The sequence below is a fragment of the Suricata suricatta genome, chromosome 9 (assembly GCF_006229205.1).
Source record: "Suricata suricatta isolate VVHF042 chromosome 9, meerkat_22Aug2017_6uvM2_HiC, whole genome shotgun sequence".
In the NCBI taxonomy this organism is placed as follows: domain Eukaryota; kingdom Metazoa; phylum Chordata; class Mammalia; order Carnivora; family Herpestidae; genus Suricata; species Suricata suricatta.
In genome coordinates this window covers 32,344,285-32,363,595 of record NC_043708.1, presented here as the reverse complement: position 1 = coordinate 32,363,595, position 19,311 = coordinate 32,344,285, and the positions used below count along the sequence as shown (strand labels likewise).

At 49.8% G+C, this 19,311-nt stretch overlaps 1 protein-coding gene across 1 annotated transcript in view; it reads left to right on the top strand.

Moving 5' to 3' along the window:
• Positions 1–19,311, top strand: part of PLEKHH1 (pleckstrin homology, MyTH4 and FERM domain containing H1) — a 51,091-nt gene that overhangs the window by 16,959 nt on the left and 14,821 nt on the right. The window contains exons 4-15 of the mRNA XM_029950485.1: positions 3,424–3,486; positions 4,356–4,505; positions 7,527–7,610; positions 9,345–9,426; positions 9,542–10,299; positions 13,528–13,606; positions 14,238–14,329; positions 15,933–16,083; positions 16,298–16,440; positions 17,635–17,745; positions 18,630–18,716; positions 19,011–19,172. Of these exons, the coding sequence (XP_029806345.1) occupies positions 3,424–3,486; positions 4,356–4,505; positions 7,527–7,610; positions 9,345–9,426; positions 9,542–10,299; positions 13,528–13,606; positions 14,238–14,329; positions 15,933–16,083; positions 16,298–16,440; positions 17,635–17,745; positions 18,630–18,716; positions 19,011–19,172 (1,962 nt within the window). The remainder of the gene's footprint in view (positions 1–3,423; positions 3,487–4,355; positions 4,506–7,526; positions 7,611–9,344; positions 9,427–9,541; positions 10,300–13,527; positions 13,607–14,237; positions 14,330–15,932; positions 16,084–16,297; positions 16,441–17,634; positions 17,746–18,629; positions 18,717–19,010; positions 19,173–19,311) is intronic.

The window sequence follows — 19,311 nt, the reverse complement described above, 5'->3', positions numbered from 1 at the left end:
AGGTGTTCAAAATGTTTTCAGTGTTCGAATACTAGTTTTAGAGGAAAAGAAAATACTCCAGCATAAAGATGAATACCAAATGCTTTGGGTTTTGAGTGTCCCTGCCAGGAAGGTAAGAAGAGCTGATGGTCTGCAATAATTGGGGACCCTATGGCAGTCAGCCTGAGGCTGGGAGGAGACCCCAAGCCCTGCAAGGCACCTTCCTTTTCATTTGCTTCAGTGATAGCATACTTTAAGGGGATGTCCAGTAGTAAAGTCTTGAGGGGGAAAATGCTCACTGCGTTGTCAATAACAGTGGTTCTTGCTCTGACCAATGTCATTGACCATCCTTGACCCAAATGGAAATGCCCAGCTGGGAGGTAGGCCTCGGTACAGTTCTGTTCTTCACTCTACCTTGGTTTCTCCATCTATAAAATAGAAAGACCAGCTTTTCTCTCAGATGAAGTTTGAAAATATCAGACAGTTGTTAGAGAAGGTTATGAATATGAAAGATCATTTCCCATGGAAATTCTATGTCTTCTGAGCTACAAAGTAGATGTTAGATCTGAATGGTCCAGCTGAAGATTGATCTAGGAAACTTGTCAAGAATCCAAAGCCTTCCTACTCAATATTTCATTGTATTTTTATTTTATTTTATTATAGATTTTTTCCCCCGGTTTGTTTATTTTGAGAGAAAGAGAGAGAGAGGAAGTGGCAGAGAGAGAATCCCTAGCAGGCTTTGCACTATCAGTGTAGAACCCAATGGAGGCTCGAACTCACAAACTGTGAGATCGTGACCTGAGCCGAAACCAAGAGTCAGATGCTTAAGTGGCTGAGCCACCCAGGTGCCCCATTTTTTATTTTCTTTTAGTAAGTAATCTCTACATCCAACATGGATTCGAACTTATGACCCCAAGATGAAGAGTCCCATTCTCTACTGACTGAGCCAGCCAGGTGTCCTTCATTGTATTCTTTAAAAAACTAAATGCTCCCAGCAACGATGGTAGAGTTGCTTCTAAGGTGGGCCAAAACTTCAGCTCTGGTTAGCTTAAGCAAATGGAATTTATTTGGGGGGGTTCTGGGACGGCTCGCAGAACTGAAAGAATTACCTAACAATCATGACTTGGTGAAGTTTGCACACAATCTTTGGTGCAGCCCCCTGGCTCTTTTCTCTGGTCCCTTAATACTAGATCTCAGATTCCTAGGGACAGAGAATCTGGCCTAGTCAGGTCTGGTGCCAAAGGGGGACTAACCTGGTCATTGGGGGCCACTGCTGTGTGTCATCATAGAGTTCCCTGACCAAGTAGAATTCCTGTTACTTTGGGGACACCCACCCCTATAACCATATATCAGCTTATGCTATGCTGTTATCTTCTCTGTAGCTGCAAAGCAACATTTGAAGGTCAAGGGGCTCCTGTAACACAGGCTCTAGGACTATCTGATTTAGAATATTTATTTATTTATTGTGAGTGGGGGAAGGGCAGAGAGAGACAGAGGATCCAAAGTGGACTCTGCACTGACAGCAGCGAGCCTGATGTGGGGTTCAAACTCATGAACTATGAGATCATGACCTGAGCCGAAGTCAGATGCTCAACTGACTGAGCCATCCAGATACTCCTGTTTGATTTTGCAAAAGCCATCTAGCTCTAACTGATGTCTGCATCTGTCAAGAACCAATCCACTCTTTCAGGCTTGAGTCAAGAGGCTTGATCATCATTTTTTTTTTAAGAGAGAGCATGCGAGTAGGGGAGAGGGGAAGAGGGAGAGAAAGAATCTTACACAGTCTCCATGCTCAGTGTGGCTCCTGCCACGTGGCTTGATCCCGTGACCCTGGGACCATGACCTGAACCAAAATCAAGAGTCAGACACTCAACCAGCTGAGCCACCTAGGCGCCCCTTGTTCATAATTATTACATCCAGGAGAGGAAGGAAAGAAGAAATGCAGGCATCATTGGCCTGAGCACATGAATGCCTATCACAGGTGGTCCTGTCCATTGGGAGTCCAAGGGGCATTTTTGCCCCACGGGTTGTAAATCTTGAGTTGTACTTGGAGAGAAAGCATCTCTATCTCCCCAATCCCAAGAAAAAGGAAAAAATGGGTGAGGAAAGGCTGCCCTGAGAAAAGAGGTGCCCCAGGTTCTCAAAACTTGAACTACCGCCAGGGAACTCTCCTTTCAGTGCTCAGCACCAGCCGGGGGGGTTGGGGGGCTCCTTTTATTTCATCCTTTACTCAAGAATGGAAGGCAGAATTTCTCTTGAGTAGACAAGAAATTGGCAAAGAGAGAAGGAATTAATTGCTCAGTTTGCTGGTAAATATCAAGCCAGGGTCCAAAGAGAGAACGTTGAGTAGCTGGAGAAAAGGCCAGATCTACAGAGATGAGGTGGGCGAGGGCTAGACTGGGGCTTGGAAGATGGGGCCTGTACAGCCTCACAGAGGGTAGGGCTGGGCTCTTAAGCCTCCAGTGTATGTGTAATGCATATGTGTTGCCTGCAGGGAAGTCGGGGTGGGGAAGGAAGCAGGTGACTTGACTGGGCCATGGCACATAGCAGCAGGTGGCTCCTAATAGGAGAGTCGGATGTGTGACTGCTTCTGCAGAGCCTTTGTGTGATGATGTCTGTGGTCCAGTGCATGGCTGAGCCCTGACCAAGGAAGGATGGGAGCTGAATTCCAGCCCACACTCCACTTACCATGAACATGTGAAGCTACAGAGATGATTATGGGCTTGTTAGCATCTCCTTAGCCTTCAAATTAGAGCTGGTCCCTGATGAGCCTCCATGAGGAGGTCCCTTTGCTTGGGCCAGTTGGCATAAGATTCCAGAATTGCTGAGATCCTCAGACCTGAATGGCATGACTCTACCTGTAGGAAGGTGGACTTTTTAAAAGTGTGGCTTGAATTTCTGTTTAAGATTAAAGAAATCACATAAGGCGATACCTGTAAATGCCGTTTATAGTCCGAGGTGTCCTTGATAAGGGATAAATATTTGTCCCCAGCCAGTGAGCTATCCTTGGCTGGAAAGAAACATTCTCTTCTGCTGCTGACATGGTGGGGTCTCACGAGGGAGCATGGTCCATGCCAGGCACGTGGCGAGTAGTGGCAGGGTACTGGCTGGGACCTGGTGCTGAGGAGACTGAGGGCTGAGGGCAGCACCGCCTCATGAAGAATGATGGTGAGACATGGCTGCACACAGGAGAAAGAACTAGGCTTCTACTTGCTAAGCAGAGAGGACAGCAGCTCTAAGCTCTTTATCTGCCTCATCAATTCGGGAAAAGGGAGCAGAGGGTTGCCATGAAAATCTTTGTCCTGACACCCTTGAGTCACTTAAATTAAGATGAGCAATTTAAGCCTGTGTGTGGAGTCCACACAATTTGTTCACATTGCCCTGATGCCATGGTTGGAGTAGAGACACCCTACTTATGTTTGTCCTCCTTCTCTGGTTGAGCAGATGCAGGAGCTGGAGCAGAGGCTGCTGGAGGCAGAGCAGAGAGCAGAGAATGCGGAGACCCAGGTAACCGGGGCAGGGGATTGGCAGGGCTGTGCATCAGAAATGTCCGTTGGCATTTCCTGATCCTTTCCATGGACACACACGGACATACTCATCACCTGCTCCTTATGGGGACAAGGAAAACCAGCAATCATGTGACAGTTCTTCTGAACAAACTAAGGTGCATGGAGTTCTCTTTGGGAGCGAAAGTCTTTGGGTAAGGGTTAGAGCGTGATTGGGGGGCTGGATTAGTCCACATAGGCCAAGTTATGCTGAGGTAACAGGTCTGACGTCTTGGCAGCTTATCACATTTACTTCTTAGTCATGGCATCTCTCCATTGTGGGTTAGCTGGCGATTCTGCCTCCCATAGGGACTTGGGGGTTGAGGCTTCTGGAGCGCTCTCCAGCTTCTACCTGGACCCTCTGAAACATGCAGCCTCCTTGGTTGCCATGGCAGGAAGAGAGCTCTTAAATACTGGAGTCTAAAAATGCTGAGCCACTCCATTCAGACCAGACCCATTGGTGGGAGTGAATTCCATGGCCATCTGACTACCAGAGGGCTAGGAAATACCAAGAAGCACAGGGACATTCAGTGAACAGCAAATATTTCTGCCACAGTGAGGTTGAAGCAGTTTCTCTCTGGTCTGTTCATCCTGCCCAGCTTGTTCCTATTGGGACCCCCAGAGTTAGATGGCCTAATACCAAGCCATTTCTCTCTTGTCAATTCTTTAGTTTGCCCAGATGAGGCTTAATAAATGGTTATTGAATTAAGTGGCCTCAACTGCTCTGGGTGAAGGCTCTGCCTGGAAATCATGGGCGGGGGTGTCAGGAAGTGTCCCAGGGCTTGTCGTTTCACACACATCCCAACTCTGTGTGATGCTGGTACTTTTAAGGTGGGTGTGATGGAGGAGAAGGTGAAACTGTCCAATCTGAAGAATGTGGACTCAGCAGGCAGCCTGCACCGGAAGTACCAGGAATTGCTGAAAGCCATGCAGAGCAAAGATGAGCTCATCAGCCAGCTTGAGGTACAGCTGGAGAAGCAGGTAAGCACTGACTGCAGTGCCCTCTACAGCATCCATAGCTATTGGCCACACCTTCTTGAACAGACCCCCCCCCTCTGCTTGAGCTCTACGCTGGTGGGGAGCTCACTCCCTCGGGAGACTGTTCTTTCACATGGAGATTTAACTATTAGAAGCTGCTTTAGGAGCCAGGCAGGGGATTTAGTGGGGAAAGAACCTTGGAGGCCGTCTGATCTGGGTTTGAATCCCCTCGCTAGCACCTGCTGCTCTCTGACTGTGGGCAAATAAGTCATTGATTCACATTTTACACATCTGTAGGGTAGGGGTTAAAATGCGCCATAGGGCTGTTCAGAGAGTGAACTCAGGTGTCAGACATGAAGTTGATGTTTGGTAAGGAGACCCTGTCTTTCTCCACCCTGGCCTGGTGCCGTGCCAATGTGTGAGACAGGACACCTGTGGTTATCTGAGCAGCTCAGAGCTGGGCAGTCGGCCTTGGTCAGCTGGTTGCCAAAGTTTCTTGTTGAACCTGAGGCAGACCAAAGTTGCTGCCTTCTCTGAAAGGCAAGGCCTCTTGTCCTGAGCACATGGGTGCCCAGGAGAGGCCACTGCCCAGCATGCCAGCTACAGTTAGCCCCTTTGCTCTGGAAAGGGTATCTGAAACATCAGTCTGCCAATTCTCCGTGCTTGGCCTCCTGCCCTTTACATTCCTATTAACTTCATCTGAGTACTGCGCCTTCCTTCTGTCCTTGGCCTTACCTACCGGTTATCTCCTGGTGCCAGAATGCCATTATTTCCAAAAAACAACCTTACAGTGTGACCAGACGACTTTTAATTTTCCACACGTGTATTCTCCCATGAAGGTCCCACCTAGTCCTAGAAGTATTTTCCCATCATCATAATCGAATTCGTAATCATTCATCAGCATTCACTGAACATACCTGTTGTGTGATACACCTTTGTATCCTATGGGGCACCCCAGCGTGTGTTCCTGAAAAATCATGGGAAAATAAAATGTGGACATATGAAATCTCTAACCAGTTATTCATTGACTTTAGATACCTTACTTCCTTTTTTGAGTGGTTCAGACAAGTGGCAGCATCTGGGGATTAGTGGGCAAAATGATTCCTGCTAAAGCTTAGATCAGAAGAAAATAATTTTACAATAATAAAAGGTCAGAACAGAAAGAATGCTGTTCTCCAAGTCCATACACCTGGTTTTAATTCTGACTGTGCTGCCCAAACTGATAGAGGCAAGTCACTTCACCCTCTGGGCTTCAGTTGCTGCAGCCCTATAAAAGAGGGTATCAAACTAGGTCAGGTTTGGCACACTTGTCTTTTAAAGGGCCAGTTAGTAAATACTTTTGGCTTTGCAGGCCATGTGGTCTCTCTTGCAGCGCTTCAACTCTTCTGTTGTATCACGAAAGTAGACAATATGAATAGGCACACCTGTGTTCCCATACAACTGTATTTATAAAAATAAGCAGGGCAGGGGAAGTGGACCAGGTGGAGGCCTGGATTGTGGCCAGTTTGCAAACCTCTTAAACTGGATAACCTTAAGGTCCTTCCAGGGTTCATTGTGAATGTTTCTTGTGTATCAAAGGACAGCATTCCATTTTCATTTTGTTTATTTAGCCAAGCCCAGACACTTAGGTTATTAACCAGTTTTGAGGGTTTTGTTGTTGTTGTTGTTGTTGTTGCTTTGTCAAATAATATCGCAACTAATAATTCCTAAGCTGTGGGTTTGTTAAGTCAGCAGGGTTTACATTTAAACCTAACAGGGGTGCCTGGGTGGCTCAGTCAGTTAAGCGTCTGACTTCAACTCAGGTCATGATCTCACGGTTCATGAGTTTGAGCCCCATGTCGAGCTCAGTGCTGACAGCCTGGAGCCTGGATCCTGCTCCGGATTCTGTGTCTCCCTTTCTCTCTGCCCCTCCTCTACTCATGCTCTCTCTCTCTCTCTCTCTCTCTCTCTCTCTCTCTCTCAAAAATAAACAAACATTAAAAATTTTTCAACTTGACAGATATTATCAAATTGCTGCCCCAAAAGGCTTTGCCAATTTTGTATAAGAGCGATTGTTTTCCTACATCCTTGACAATATAGGATAATATGAGACTTTTTTTTATAAAGATCTTAATTTTTTTTTACTGTTTTTATTTATTTTAGAAAGAGAGAGACAGCATAAACAGGAGAGGGTCAGAGAGAGAGGGAGACACAGAATCTGAAGACAGGCTCCAGGCTCTGAGCTAGCTTTCAGCACAGAGCCCGATGCGGGGCTTGAACCCACGAACTGTGAGATCATGACCTGAGCCAAAGTCATGTCCAAGCGACTGAACCACCCAGGTGGTTTGAGACTTTTAAGTTGTGTTAGTCTGATAGAGGAAAATGTTGTCTTTTGTGTGCATTTTTAAAATTATGATTGAGGTTGAACAGCTTTTCATGGTTTTCTTTCTATTGAGTTCCTATTCATATTCTTTTTGCATGTATTTATCAGTTTGTTCATTTCACATTAACCCTCTGTTTGTAAGTCATTTGTGTTGTAAATCATTCCTCAATTGGTCTTTTGATTTTGTTTAAGGAAACTTGTTTTTTTTGTCATACAGTCATTTACAGTGACAGTGTAGACTTAGTCTTTTTCTTCCTGGTTTTTGGGATATGCATCATGCCTAGGAAGGCTTTTCCCACTTTAAGAATATTTTTTAGGGGCACCTGGGTGGCTCAATTGGTTAAGCATCCAACTTTGGGTCAGGTCATGATCTCACAGTTCGTGAGTTTGAGCTCCACATTGGGCTCTGTGCTGACAATGTGGAGCCTGCTTGGGATTCTCTCTCTTTTCTCTCTCTGCCTTTTCCCCACTTGCTTTCGCACTCTCTCTCTCAAAATAAGTAAACTTAAAAAATATTATTTTTAAAATTCATAAATGGATTTATTTTTTTCCATTGGTCCACACCCCTCCAATTGCTTGATATTCCGTCTTGGGGCTTCCCACCTTCAGTTCACTAAACTGGTGGCTGCTATGACTAATGACAGGCCCTCTCCTTCTTACAGAAGCAGATGAGAGCTGAAGAAGCCAAAGTTGTCCAAGAAAAAGCTGCAAAGATCAAAGAATGGGTGACCCTGAAGTTAGCAGAGGTGAGTTGAAAACTTATCTCGGGAAGCCTGGAGTGCACATGTGAGTGGGGGCCTCCAGCCCCCAGCATTTCTCAGCCTCCTGTTTGTGGAGCATTGACTGACCTCCATTGTGTTGACCATGTGTCCTCAGCTTAAACCCTGAGGGTTGGCATTTTCACTTTTCCCTTCCTCCTGTGATGCTTGGTCTTCCCTACCTCCTGATTAGCTTTGTGTTTGGGGAAGAGTGAGTCTTACTTCTGAAGTATCCTGCATTTTCTTCCTAAGAGCACACATACCCTTACATCCACCCTCCCCACTTTCTCCTCTATTTTTTCCATTCTTTTCAACTGGTTTCTGTGATGGTTGAAATTTTATATACATAAAATTTACCATTTTCATCATTTTTAGTGTACAATTGAGTGGCATTAAGTACATTAACAATATTGCATAACCATTACCACTATTTCCAAAATTCCAATCACCCCCAAACAGCACCTGGTTGGTACCTATTAGACCCTAGGTCCTCATTCTCTCATCCCCCAGTCCCTGACCACCCCAGTGCTTTTTAAATTTTTTTTTAATGTTTGCTTATTTTTGAGAGAGAGAGAGAGACAGAGCATGAGCAGGGGAAGAGCAGAGAGAGAGACACACACAATCTGAAGCAGGCTCCAGGCTGTGAGGTGTTAGCACAGAGCCCGGTGTGGGGCTCAAACTCACAAACTGTGAGATCATGAGCTGAGCCGAAGTCAGACGCCCAACCAGTTGAGCCACCCAGGTGCCCCCTGACAGCCCCAATCCTGCTTTTTCCACCTCTAGCCATTCATTTTCATAGTTCATTGCTTCCTGCGGCTTAATTTAGGAAAACTTGGGGCTGGAGGCTACAGTGCTACTAGCAAGAAAAAACAAAAAAACAAAACAAAAGGGAAGGGATTTGAAGTTTGGATGAGGACAAACATTGGCTTTTCTTGCTCTGTCCTGACACAAGTGGTTCATACGTGTGAGGGTGTATCGGCTCTTTTTGTCTCCCGTGCCCTGCTGTGGATGCACATCTCAGGCCACCTGCTGGACTACAAGTGCCTGGGGACAGAACTGATACCTAGTTTGCCTCCATATTTGCTAAAAGGTGCTCCAAAAAGTGGGTTGGATTTGATTCAGAAGAAAACGCAGCAACCATGAGATGGTTCTCATAGACAGTATGTTGACCCAGAAGCACATACTGTGTAATTCCATTTATACAAAAATGGGCACCCCTAAGCCAGTGTGTGGGGGTGCATACTTAGATGATGAGACCCAGAAAGCAAGGAAGTGAGTCTTGTACACTTAGAAGAGTGGTTGCCCTTGTGGGGAGGGAGAAGCACGTGGCCAGGAAGGGGCAATCTGTTGCTGATGGTGCTGGCAGCTTCCGGTTTCTTGACCTGCGTGGTGGTCACATGAGTATTCACTTCAGAATCATTTGTTAAGCTGTTCATTGATGTGATATGCAGTTTCCTGTGTATTCCATTTCACTTTGTTTTTAAAGGTTAAAATATCTAGAAAAAGCTGCCAAATAGAATTTTGTTTCAACCAAAACTGGTTAGCACAGAGGAAGGGGGTAGGTCAGGGTTCCCTGAGAGGGAGGGTCAGCCCTGGATTGCTGGGGCACCAAGTGTTCTTTTTCAAAGATTGGTCTTTAAAAAAGATTTTAATCTTATTTCGAATTCAATGCCTGAACCTGTAGGCCGAGCATTCTAAATCTTTATTTTTCTCTTGGGCCAGCTTGAGATGGAGAATCAGCACCTGAGGAGCAGTAATCAGCACCTGGTGGAGCAGGTGGGAGCCCTCCAGGGTGCTCTAGAAGGTCAGCAGGCCGGGCGTGGTGTGTGGGCGTGCACGCATGTGCGCATGTGCGCATGTTAGGGCGTGGGCCGGACCGAGGGAGCTCTCAGTATGCTTCTTTTTCACCCCAACCACAGCTCTTCAGATGCCACCTTCCAGAAAGCTGTTGCTGACCCCACAGGAAACCCCAGAGCAGGATTCTGGCTCTTCAGGACCAGGGACCCTGCCAACAGGGCAGGACCATGGTCCTCAAGCCCCGGGTACCCTGGAGGCAGCTGTGCCTGCCCCTTCTGCGGGTGCTCTGCAAAGCAAGGACTGTGTTCCTAAAGCAGGACTTTCCTTGGAGGATTCGAGTTCCATCATGGTTCATCCTGGAGAAATATCAGAAGCCAAGACCTTTCCACCTTGCCTGAGAAGAGAGAGTTCTCCCCGCCAGCTGTGCATGTCTCGTACCCACAGACATGGTTCTGCTTCCTGGGGTGAGGGCCTGGTCATTGCTCAGGGTGGGACACTCCCTGGGACAAAGAATTCTGCCAGGGAAGGTGGTCCGGGCTGCAGCCTGACTCTCCCGAAGGCACGGGCCCCCACCACCCCCCGGGACAGCATCCAACTGGCCAAGCGGCACCACAGCCAGCCCCAGGTGGGCCCTGGGCCCTTCAAGCACTTGGTGAGCATTGAGATTGGGACCCTCTCAGCCCTCCACCCCTCCAGCCTTCCTGATGTGGAGGCCCGAACTGAGCTCCGGGAGGAACCAGAAAACATGGAGATGGAGGAACAACCCCCAGCCAGGAAGAAAGAGGAAAGAAAGAGCCTGAAGGCCCCTGGAGCTGAGCTGGAGGAAGTGGATTTGGGCAACAAACCCCCCACACCCCCTCTGCACCGGTTTCCATCCTGGGTAAGAGGCGCAGCCTGGGAACTGTGCAGAGCGGCCAACTGCTCATGGAGCACAGCCTCATGCTGAGGGTGGGATGAGGCTCTCGTCCTCATGGTCAGCCAGCAAGGGGCAGGGCCAGGATTTGGAGTGATTGAATGGTGGCTGGCTGTCATTTTGTGAGCCTGTGCCACACACCAAACTGGGTACTTTGTCCACGTTTTCTCATTTGATCTCCACGACCCTTTGAGGTGGTGCAGTGCAGTGGTGAAGGGCACAGGTGCCAGAATCAGACCACCAGGGCTGAAGTGCTAACCGCATGACCTGAGCTAGTGTGCCTCCATTTCCCTATCTGTAACAGGGGGATAGTAGTACTCTCCTTACCAGGCTCTTGTGAGGATTGAATGTGCAAGTAGGTGCCTAAAGTGGTGGTTCACAGTAAGTGTTGGCCGTGATTGTTATTTCCCAGCCTTAGCGTCCTTACTGGTAACACTGGTTAAGAGGAGGTCATGTCTGGGGACATTGCCTCAGAATCAGTGATCTGGGGTGTGGAACACCGAGGAGACAAGAGCAGCCGTGCATTAACCTTTACAGAGCTGGGTGATGGCTACGTGAGGTCATTCTTTATTCTCTTCATTCCGCTTTCGTGTCTGTTTGGCAATTTCCACGATAAACAGTTAAAATAAAAATGGGGGGTGGTGGTGGACAGGAATGAGGTTACGTAGGGAGTGTGGAGGATGAGATGAGATGAGATATGGGTGTCGAGTACATATCTCAGGACCCAGCACATGTGCAGGTCCCCTTACCTGTGTGAGGAGTCGGGCTGCTCCTGTTAAAGATGGGAAACTGCTGTCCCCACATACTTGGCCAAGGTCATGTAGTAGTCATTGAGGAGCCAGCCTTTAAATGCAGGCCCAGCTGCCTCCAGAGCCCAGCCCTCACCTTCCTGCTGTACTGCCTCTTAGGGGACATCACAGAGCAGATGTCAGCTTCTTACTCGTGCTAGGACCCCTGGATGCATGTGAGGCAGCGCAGGAGATGTCTGAGTGTCAGGCTCCTAGCAGCACAGGGAACAGGGTATAGGGGTGGAGGAGGGAGGTACTTCAGGGTGACACCACCCTACATCAGTGATTGGGAGACCGCCCTTTTCAGCAGCATCTTCCAGGGTCTCCTTTTGAAATGCTGGTGGTCCGGGGAGCCTCAGCCCTTCAGGCATATGGGCCATATCCTCAGCAGTGCTTGCTGACCAGCACTGATCGCTGCAAGGGGGCCTGATGGCTGGAGACACAGCCATGCCTGGGAGCGGGGCCTCTGGGGAGGGCTACGAGGTCTCCCAAGGCCAGTCTTCAGGCCATATGCTGCTGACCTGTCCCTGAAGCTCCAGGGTCGTGAGAGCATCACACAAGGCACCTCCCCGAGAGGAAGGGTGAGGCAGAGGGGCAGCAGGCAGAGAAGGAGCAAAGGGGTGGGCAGAGCAACAATGGAGAGGATGTTGGAAAGGAGGGCAGGACCAGGCCAGGCCGGACCACCGCCGACCATCCCTTCTCTTTTTCATTCTTGTCTTATAACTACAAATGCCCTAGAATCCTAAAGCAGAGGTGGGCAGTGAGGGAATATTCGGGCAAGGGATGTGACAAGAGGGCTCAACAGGTGTTACCAGAAAAACATGCTGCTCACTTCTGCCATTTTTGCCAAAATACAGCCATCTACCTTGATGGCTCAAAGTAGTTCTTGCGTTCTGTACAGGTTAAGAATGTGTGTTGTGGGGAGGAGGAGAGAGACCCCAGAGGAAAAGGGAGTGAATACATAAGATGCTCTGGACAACATTTTCCCCATGTGAGCATCAGCGAAGCTCTGGGGGTGAAGGTACGAAGGGGTATCAGGTGTTCCCCCAGGCCCTCCCTGCTCTCAGCTGGGCCCTGGGGACCCAGCAATCAGCCATACCAGCCTACGGAGGAGCTGTCTCCTGTTTGCAGCCCTCATTGTAATTTGCTCCCAAGAAACACAAGAGAGGTGCCTACCCTCTCTTCTCAGGTGGGACCACCTGGGCAGTGACCATCTGAGAGGAAATCAAGATTAGAAACTGGAAATTGAGAGAGCATTTCTCAGGGAAAGGAGGCAGATATACTGATTCACCAATTCAAGCGTGCAGAGCCCTTTTCCTGTTGATTCTCAAAACAACTTCATGAGTTAGGCAGTCGATAAATTTTGTAAAACATTCCCAAGTCTGTCTTACCCAAATCCCTCAAGCTTTGCTTGTGTTCTGACTGCGAAGTTAGAGGAATTCCGTGACCAGGGCTGGCGGGAACAGTCTCTTCCTGGGACCCCTTTTCTCACCGCCCTGCCGCTTACCTTCCCATCCCTCCGCTCAGCTCAGGGGAGGTCCCACCCGGCCCTCTCTTCCCCGTGTGCCGCAGAGCTGCTGCTCCTCTCTGGGGGGCACCCCTGTAGCCCCCCACGGCCCATTCAGTCCCAGGCCCCAGCCCCGCTGCCTCCCTGAGCCAGCCAGGCCCACCTTCCCTGGTCCTTGTGACCTCCCTGTCACCTGAGAGGGTCTTTGTTTCTCTTTGCCTTGAGAGGGGAAGAGAGATCTGGAAAAACACAGAGCCTCTGGGTTGTTTGATCAAAACCATTGGGAAAGCTCCTATGCCTGTGGGCCTGTTTCAGACCCAGGAATGCCAAGGGGTAAAGGAGGAGTTGAGGGTGAGGGTTCCTGTTGTATCTCCTACAGAGAGGTTCAGGATCCCAGGTGAGCTTAGACAGGCTTTGCAGGTTGGGCCTAACCATGAATATAACATTGTTAGTGTTGGGAAAAACTGTCCCAGCTTCCAAACAGCTGGCTTACAAAAGGGTGTGCCCTTGCCATGGGGCTCTGACTTCCTCATTGTCAAACCCCAGCTTTCAGGGGTGAGAGCCAGAGACCCAAGGTCTCTAAAATGGGTAAGATTCAGAGAAACAGGCCACTGACCTTCTCCTCTTGAACTTCCTTGGGTGGAGTTTTATTCCAGATGTCAGATGTTTACATTAATGATTTTATTTGATTTTTGCAACAGCCTGACAGGTGAGTCTTACCTCCAGTTCAGAACTGAGGGAAAAGAAGCTCAGATATAACTTGTCTAGGATTACCCAACCCATAATTGGCCGAACTTGGATGTGGACCCACGTCCACAGCCATCCTTTTACGTCTACACCCAGGAGGGGCTGGGCTGGGCGCAGAGCTGGACTCTGACCCTCTGGGGTCTTCCATTCCAGGAGAGCCGGATCTATGCGGTGGCTATGGCTGGCATGCGGCTCTCGGATGCATCTCCCAGAACTATTGCCACCTGTTGCGGTGAGTCTCAAGTGAGCCCCACATGGTAGACAGGGTGGGCATGCAGGGAGAAGACTCTGAGCAACACCCAGGGCCAGTATCACCCGGGCACCCCGTTCCCTCTCCCAACAGGTGAGGTTCAGTCAAATCACAGCCAGGGCTCCTCAGGAGGGAAAAGGAAGCTGCACTGAACAGGAGTTGCTCATTACATGCTGAGTGGGGCGTGGCCTTGAACACCAATTACGGAGCTGAAAGAGATGTTAGAGGCGGGGCCCTCCAGCCCAGCCTCCCACCTGCCCTGGCTTCCCCTCTTTAGTGCCCAGGACTGGGAGGGGGCGGGGAGAGCTCCCCCATGCCTTGATTTAGAGGAGCCCCCCTGAAGGAACCACGTCCACACCCTCTGGCTCCTGAGTCACTGGCTGGCCAAAGAATCCCCACAATGATGTCTCCACTTACCTTCACAAGAGTGAGAGTGAGGAAATCCTCAGTCCCCATGCTGAGGACTGCCACCCTGCCTGTCCCCTGGAGTGCTCTTTCAAGGAACTTTCTGGGTGGAGCTCCTCCTAAGTCTGCCTAGGTCTCTGCTACCGCAGGTGCCTGAGTGAGTTAAGGCATCAGAGTTAAACTCATCCTTCTTCCCCACCCCCTCCAGCTTCAAGCCCTCCTGCCCTTGCGTCCCCTGGGCCTTTCTCTGGCCTTGTCTACAAGAATGTCACTGTGCCTGTCTACACGGCCCTGAAGGGGGTAAGAAGCTGCCGTTCGAGGAGGGGGTGTTCCATCTGGAGGTCCCATTCATTCAGCTCTAGGGTCAGGCTTCTGCACACACATGACTCTGGGCAGGGAGCTCAGCCCCCATATATATGTCATTTCATTTTTAGTATTTATTAGATCTTTATTATAAAACTTGTATGTTTACAAAAACTTGAATCTGTATGGTCTTGTTAGGCTTATGCCTGCTCCACCTCTCCTCCCCATCTTTTCACATGTCTGTCCCAGGGGGACTTCTTCCAGAATCTCATACGTGTTCACTCAGAACACGCATGTGTACACTCAGAACATCTCTACATATTTTTTTAGTATAGTTGGCACACAATATTACATTAATTTCATGTCTCTGTATTTTTAAACAAAAATCAGGTATTACTGCAACATAATGTTTTTATACAGATTTTTGTCTCATTTTGTTATTGGTTTTTGAGATCAAAATAGTAATAGTTTATAAAACTTTTTAGAGAAGAATCAGAAAGCTGGGGCACCTGGATGGCTCAGTTGGTTAAGCTTCCCACTTTGGCTCAGGTCATGATCTCACGGTTCCTGGGGTCTAGGCTCATGTCAGGATCTGTGCTGACAGCTCAGAGCCTGGAGCCTGCTTTAGATTCTGTGTCTCCCTCTCTGTCTGGCCCTCCTCCACTCATGCTCTGTCTCTCTCAAAAATAAACATTAAAAAAATTTTTTTAAATCAGAAAGCCAAAAGTGAATTTTTTTTTTCACATTGCTTCTCCCTAATTCCTCACCCCCAGAGGCAGCTGTCATTAATGGTTTGGTGTTTATTCTGTGAGGCCTTCTGATGCATTTACAAATATTGTCTGTGTCTGTCACACACATGCACGCTTACACACAGTGGGGATCATATTACACGTGTCCTCCTCTTTGCTTGTTGATGCTCCCTCTACGCACAGCTCTGCTTCCTCTTCTAGGGCTGTCCAGTGCCCCTGGCTGTAGATGCTCCATAACTACTTTAACCTGTCCTCCACTGATTGACAATTTAGGCCTTCTCTCTGTTTTTCTCTAAAATCAGTGTTGCAGTGAATATCATTGTGCAGATATATCTCTGTGCACTTACATAGAATGTATACCTATTTCCATAGGACAGAGTTATAGAGGTGAAGTTTATGGGCAAATGATACACATGTTTTAAATTTTGGCAGGTTGTACCAAATTACCTTCTGAAAAGTTCTAATGTGCTACGGAGTATCTTTCCCCCCCAACACTTTCACCAACATTGAGATGGTCTTTTTAAATGTTTGCCCACTGAGATGGGCTCTTGTTTCCTTATCTGCACACGTTTTTAAAGCTCCTGTCTCACACTTGGCCCGTGGCGTGGCATTCTGGACCCCTAGTGGTGGGAGTGAGGGTCACAGCCACCAGGTGTTGAGCTGAGATGGGCAGCTCCTTCCAGGACCACAGAGGATGGTGTGTGGGGGCGGGAGGCGCAGGGGGAGCATGGAGGTGAGGACACCAGAGTAAGGTCGGGGCTGTGCTGGCCACATCCTGGGCACATGGAGCTGGAGTACAAGTGCCATGTTCTGCAAGGGGAGGTGCAGTGCGGGAGGGGCCTGTCTTGCAGAGAGCCACGCAGATCAGCACCGTGCCCTTTGTGGACGAGTCCTCTGGGTCTGACGATGACTGCAGCTCTCAGGCGAGTTTCCGAACTTCTGTCCCCTGCTCCGAGTCCAGGAAGACCAGTGGACTGGGCAGCCCCCGGGCCATCAAGAGAGGTACAGAGGAGGGAGCAGGAAATGTGGGGTAGCAAGCAGCCCCTCACCTCCCCCCATGGGCGGGCGTATCTGGGGGTCCTTGCCTGATCTCTGCCCATGATCGTCAACCCCAGACCCAAAGGTTCTGGGTCAGTGAGGAAGGTTCTGCAGCTCCCGGGCTGTGGAAGCCGGGGGAGGTTTGGGATCCAGGCCTTGATGACTCCTTCCTCAGCAGGCGTCTCCATGTCCTCGCTGAGCTCTGAGGGCGACTACGCCATCCCCCCAGACGCCTGCTCGCTGGACGGTGACTACTCAGAGCCTGAGCACAAACTACAGCGCACCTCGTCCTTCTCCACCGAGGGGCTGGGCCTGGCCGGGGTGAGCTGGGAGCGTGGCCCCACGCCCAACAGCCTGAGTCCGGGCAGAGTGGGAGCAGACCCCTGTGAGATGAGGGCCCCCAGGGGAATGGTGAGGGGTCAGGGCAGGAGGCTGTAACAGAGGTGAGAGGCCCCGAGGAGTGGGCTGGGGGGTGTGCAGCTAGGAAGTCCAGTACACGCAGACCCTGTGAGGAAGGAGAGGGGGTCTAGTGAGCTCCTTGTCAAAGCAGGGAAAGCCCACTGTGGCTCACTGTGTTCCCTTGTTTGAGCCTCACGTTGGCCCTGGGATGCTGAGAGCTGATATTTACTAAGTTCTTACAGTGTGCCAGGCACCGTGCTCAGTGCCCTTCATGCCCAGTCTCGTGTGTCCTCACCATCTTCTCAGGACAATTAACTCTACTTTATGGATAAGAAGCCTAATGGGGCGCCTGGCTGGCTCAGTCGGTTAAGCATCTGACTTCAACTCGGGTCATGATCTCATGGTTCGTGGGTTCAAGCCCCAGGTTGGGTTCTGTGCTGACAGCTCAGAGCCTGGAGCCTGTTTCAGATTCTGTGTCTCTCTCTCTCTCTCTCTGCCCCTCCCCTGCTCAAGCTTTCTTTCTCTCTGTCTCAAAAATAAATAAACATTAATAAAAACGTGTTAAAAAAAAAAAAAGAAGCCTAAGGCTCAGAGCTGTGCAGCAGACCCATATCACTCATTCCCCAGCCCTTGTCCCACACCACCGTGCCACTGTGTCTTCATCTCCCCTCCACCCCAGCCTAGCTGATGTGCCCCTTGTTCCCCAAACCTCGCTCTCCCTTCCTGCTGCCTACAATGGCCTTTTCCTCCTTTTGGCTTGTCTTTGAAGGAAAGCTGACTTTGCCTTCCAAGGCGAGTCCAGATCTGGCTCTCCCCGAAGCCCTTCCTGGCCAGCTCTCCCTCCTGCAGCCCCTGGGCTGCGGTCAGGTGTGTCTTTCCCAGCCAGCAGGACGCTTCCACTGTGGGACCACCTTTGCTTTAGGCTAGTTCTGAACCCTTAGCAGGGCATAGTACCATGAAAATACATAGAGTAGGTACTCAATAATTTGTTTTTCATTGATGACAAAGCAGTGACTCTCAACTGGGCCATTTTGGCTTGTGTGACATCTACAAATCCCCAAGTGATTCCCTTTTTCTGTCTCCCCCTCCTCCCCCTATACCCTCCCACCCCTGCAGGAGTCACTGGAGAAGTCGGGCTACCTGCTGAAAATGGGGAGCCGAGTGAAGACGTGGAAGAGGCGCTGGTTTGTCCTGAGACAGGGACAGATTATGTACTACAAGTCCCCGGTGAGACCCTCCTCCCCCTAACTCAGAACTCTGTGATGGGCTGGAAGAAGGGTGATGTGGCCCACGGCCGGACGGCGAGGTCTGGTAGGAGGCGAGGGGCGACCTGGCTGGGCACCTTCAGCTTTGAGGCTTACATGGGGCCACGAGGCCAGTCACTGGTTTTTGGAGTGAAATCAAAGGCTGTTCTAGATGAGTTGGCTTGGTGATTCCTTCTTACTTCAGAAACTGATTTCTTTGAATGCCTGGTCCTGTAAAAGAAATGTCACAGGCTGCCCTCACATCATCTGGGTGGTCCTAACAGAACGCATCACCTCCTCCACCTCCTTCCTGTACAGTTTGGAATTAGGAAGCCTAAGATGTTGGAGTCCAGTTTGGCAGGACCCCCCTGGGGCACCAACGTTAATGTTTTCAGGAAGGCAGAAGGACTTGTGCATCTCTAGCCGAGTGTCAGTGGCTGTCTGAACACCATGCTGAGGATCCTGGGCCTGTGTCACTCAATGAGTAGGCATGCTGTGATTGATTAGGAAGGTGTGCAGGCACACTGGAAAGGGTAATGGGCACATGTTTGCCACCTATTAGCCACACTTGGTATAACGGATGTAATAGAATTTAAAGGTTCTGTAGTTCAGTAATAACTTGTGGATTCTGACCCAGTTTTAAAGGCTCATTCTATACTTTTTGAGGCCTGGGTCAGGATCCGTGTCTCTAATCATTGCTCCATTTAGCTAGACCCAGGATCCAGAACAAGTTACCCATCATACCATCGCCCAGGAAAGCTTGGGAGTCACTTTCCCCTTTGCCTGTGGCCTGGAGTAAGATCTGAGGGAGAATGATGTGCTCTTAGAAAACTCGTACCATTTTCCTCCCCATTCCTGTCTTTACAGAGCGATGTCATCCGGAAACCTCAGGGTCAAGTGGAACTGAATTCCCGTTGCCAAATTGTTCGAGGGGAGGGTACACAGACCTTCCAGGTGGGCATTGCTAGCAGCTAGGCTAAGTTGGGTATGATTATGATGGAGACAAAGATGAGGCAAAATGAGCAGGTGTGGAAGACATCACATCCAATTTGTGAGTACTGGGAAGGAAGAAGAGACAGAGTTCAGGTAAAAGAGACTAGGAGAAAACAAGGAAAAGAAGGGAGGGAGTCCCAAGGTGGGAAGTAGGAAGGCCCAGTGGTCTCAGGGATTTGTGCCATCTCAGAGCCGGGTCCCTGGCATTCCCTTTTCCTGTCTCCCCGCCGCTGGCCCCCAATCCATCCTCCACAGCTTATCTCTGAGAAGAAAACCTATTACCTGACGGCTGACTCACCCAGCCTGCTGGAGGAGTGGATCCGAGTACTGCAGAGCCTGCTGAAGGTCCAGGCCATTGGTCCTCCGGCCCTGCCGAAGGGTGGCATCAAGCCCACTGTGAAGGGCTGGCTGACTAAGGTAGGGAGAGGCTAGCGGGGTAGAACGTGGGCCCTGAGAGCCAGGGGAGCCAGGAGCCTGGGTCCTGCCCTCCTTACACCTCCTGTCTGCAGGAATTTGGTCACAGGGATTAGCTGGTTGGCCTCACAAAGCGCTGGCG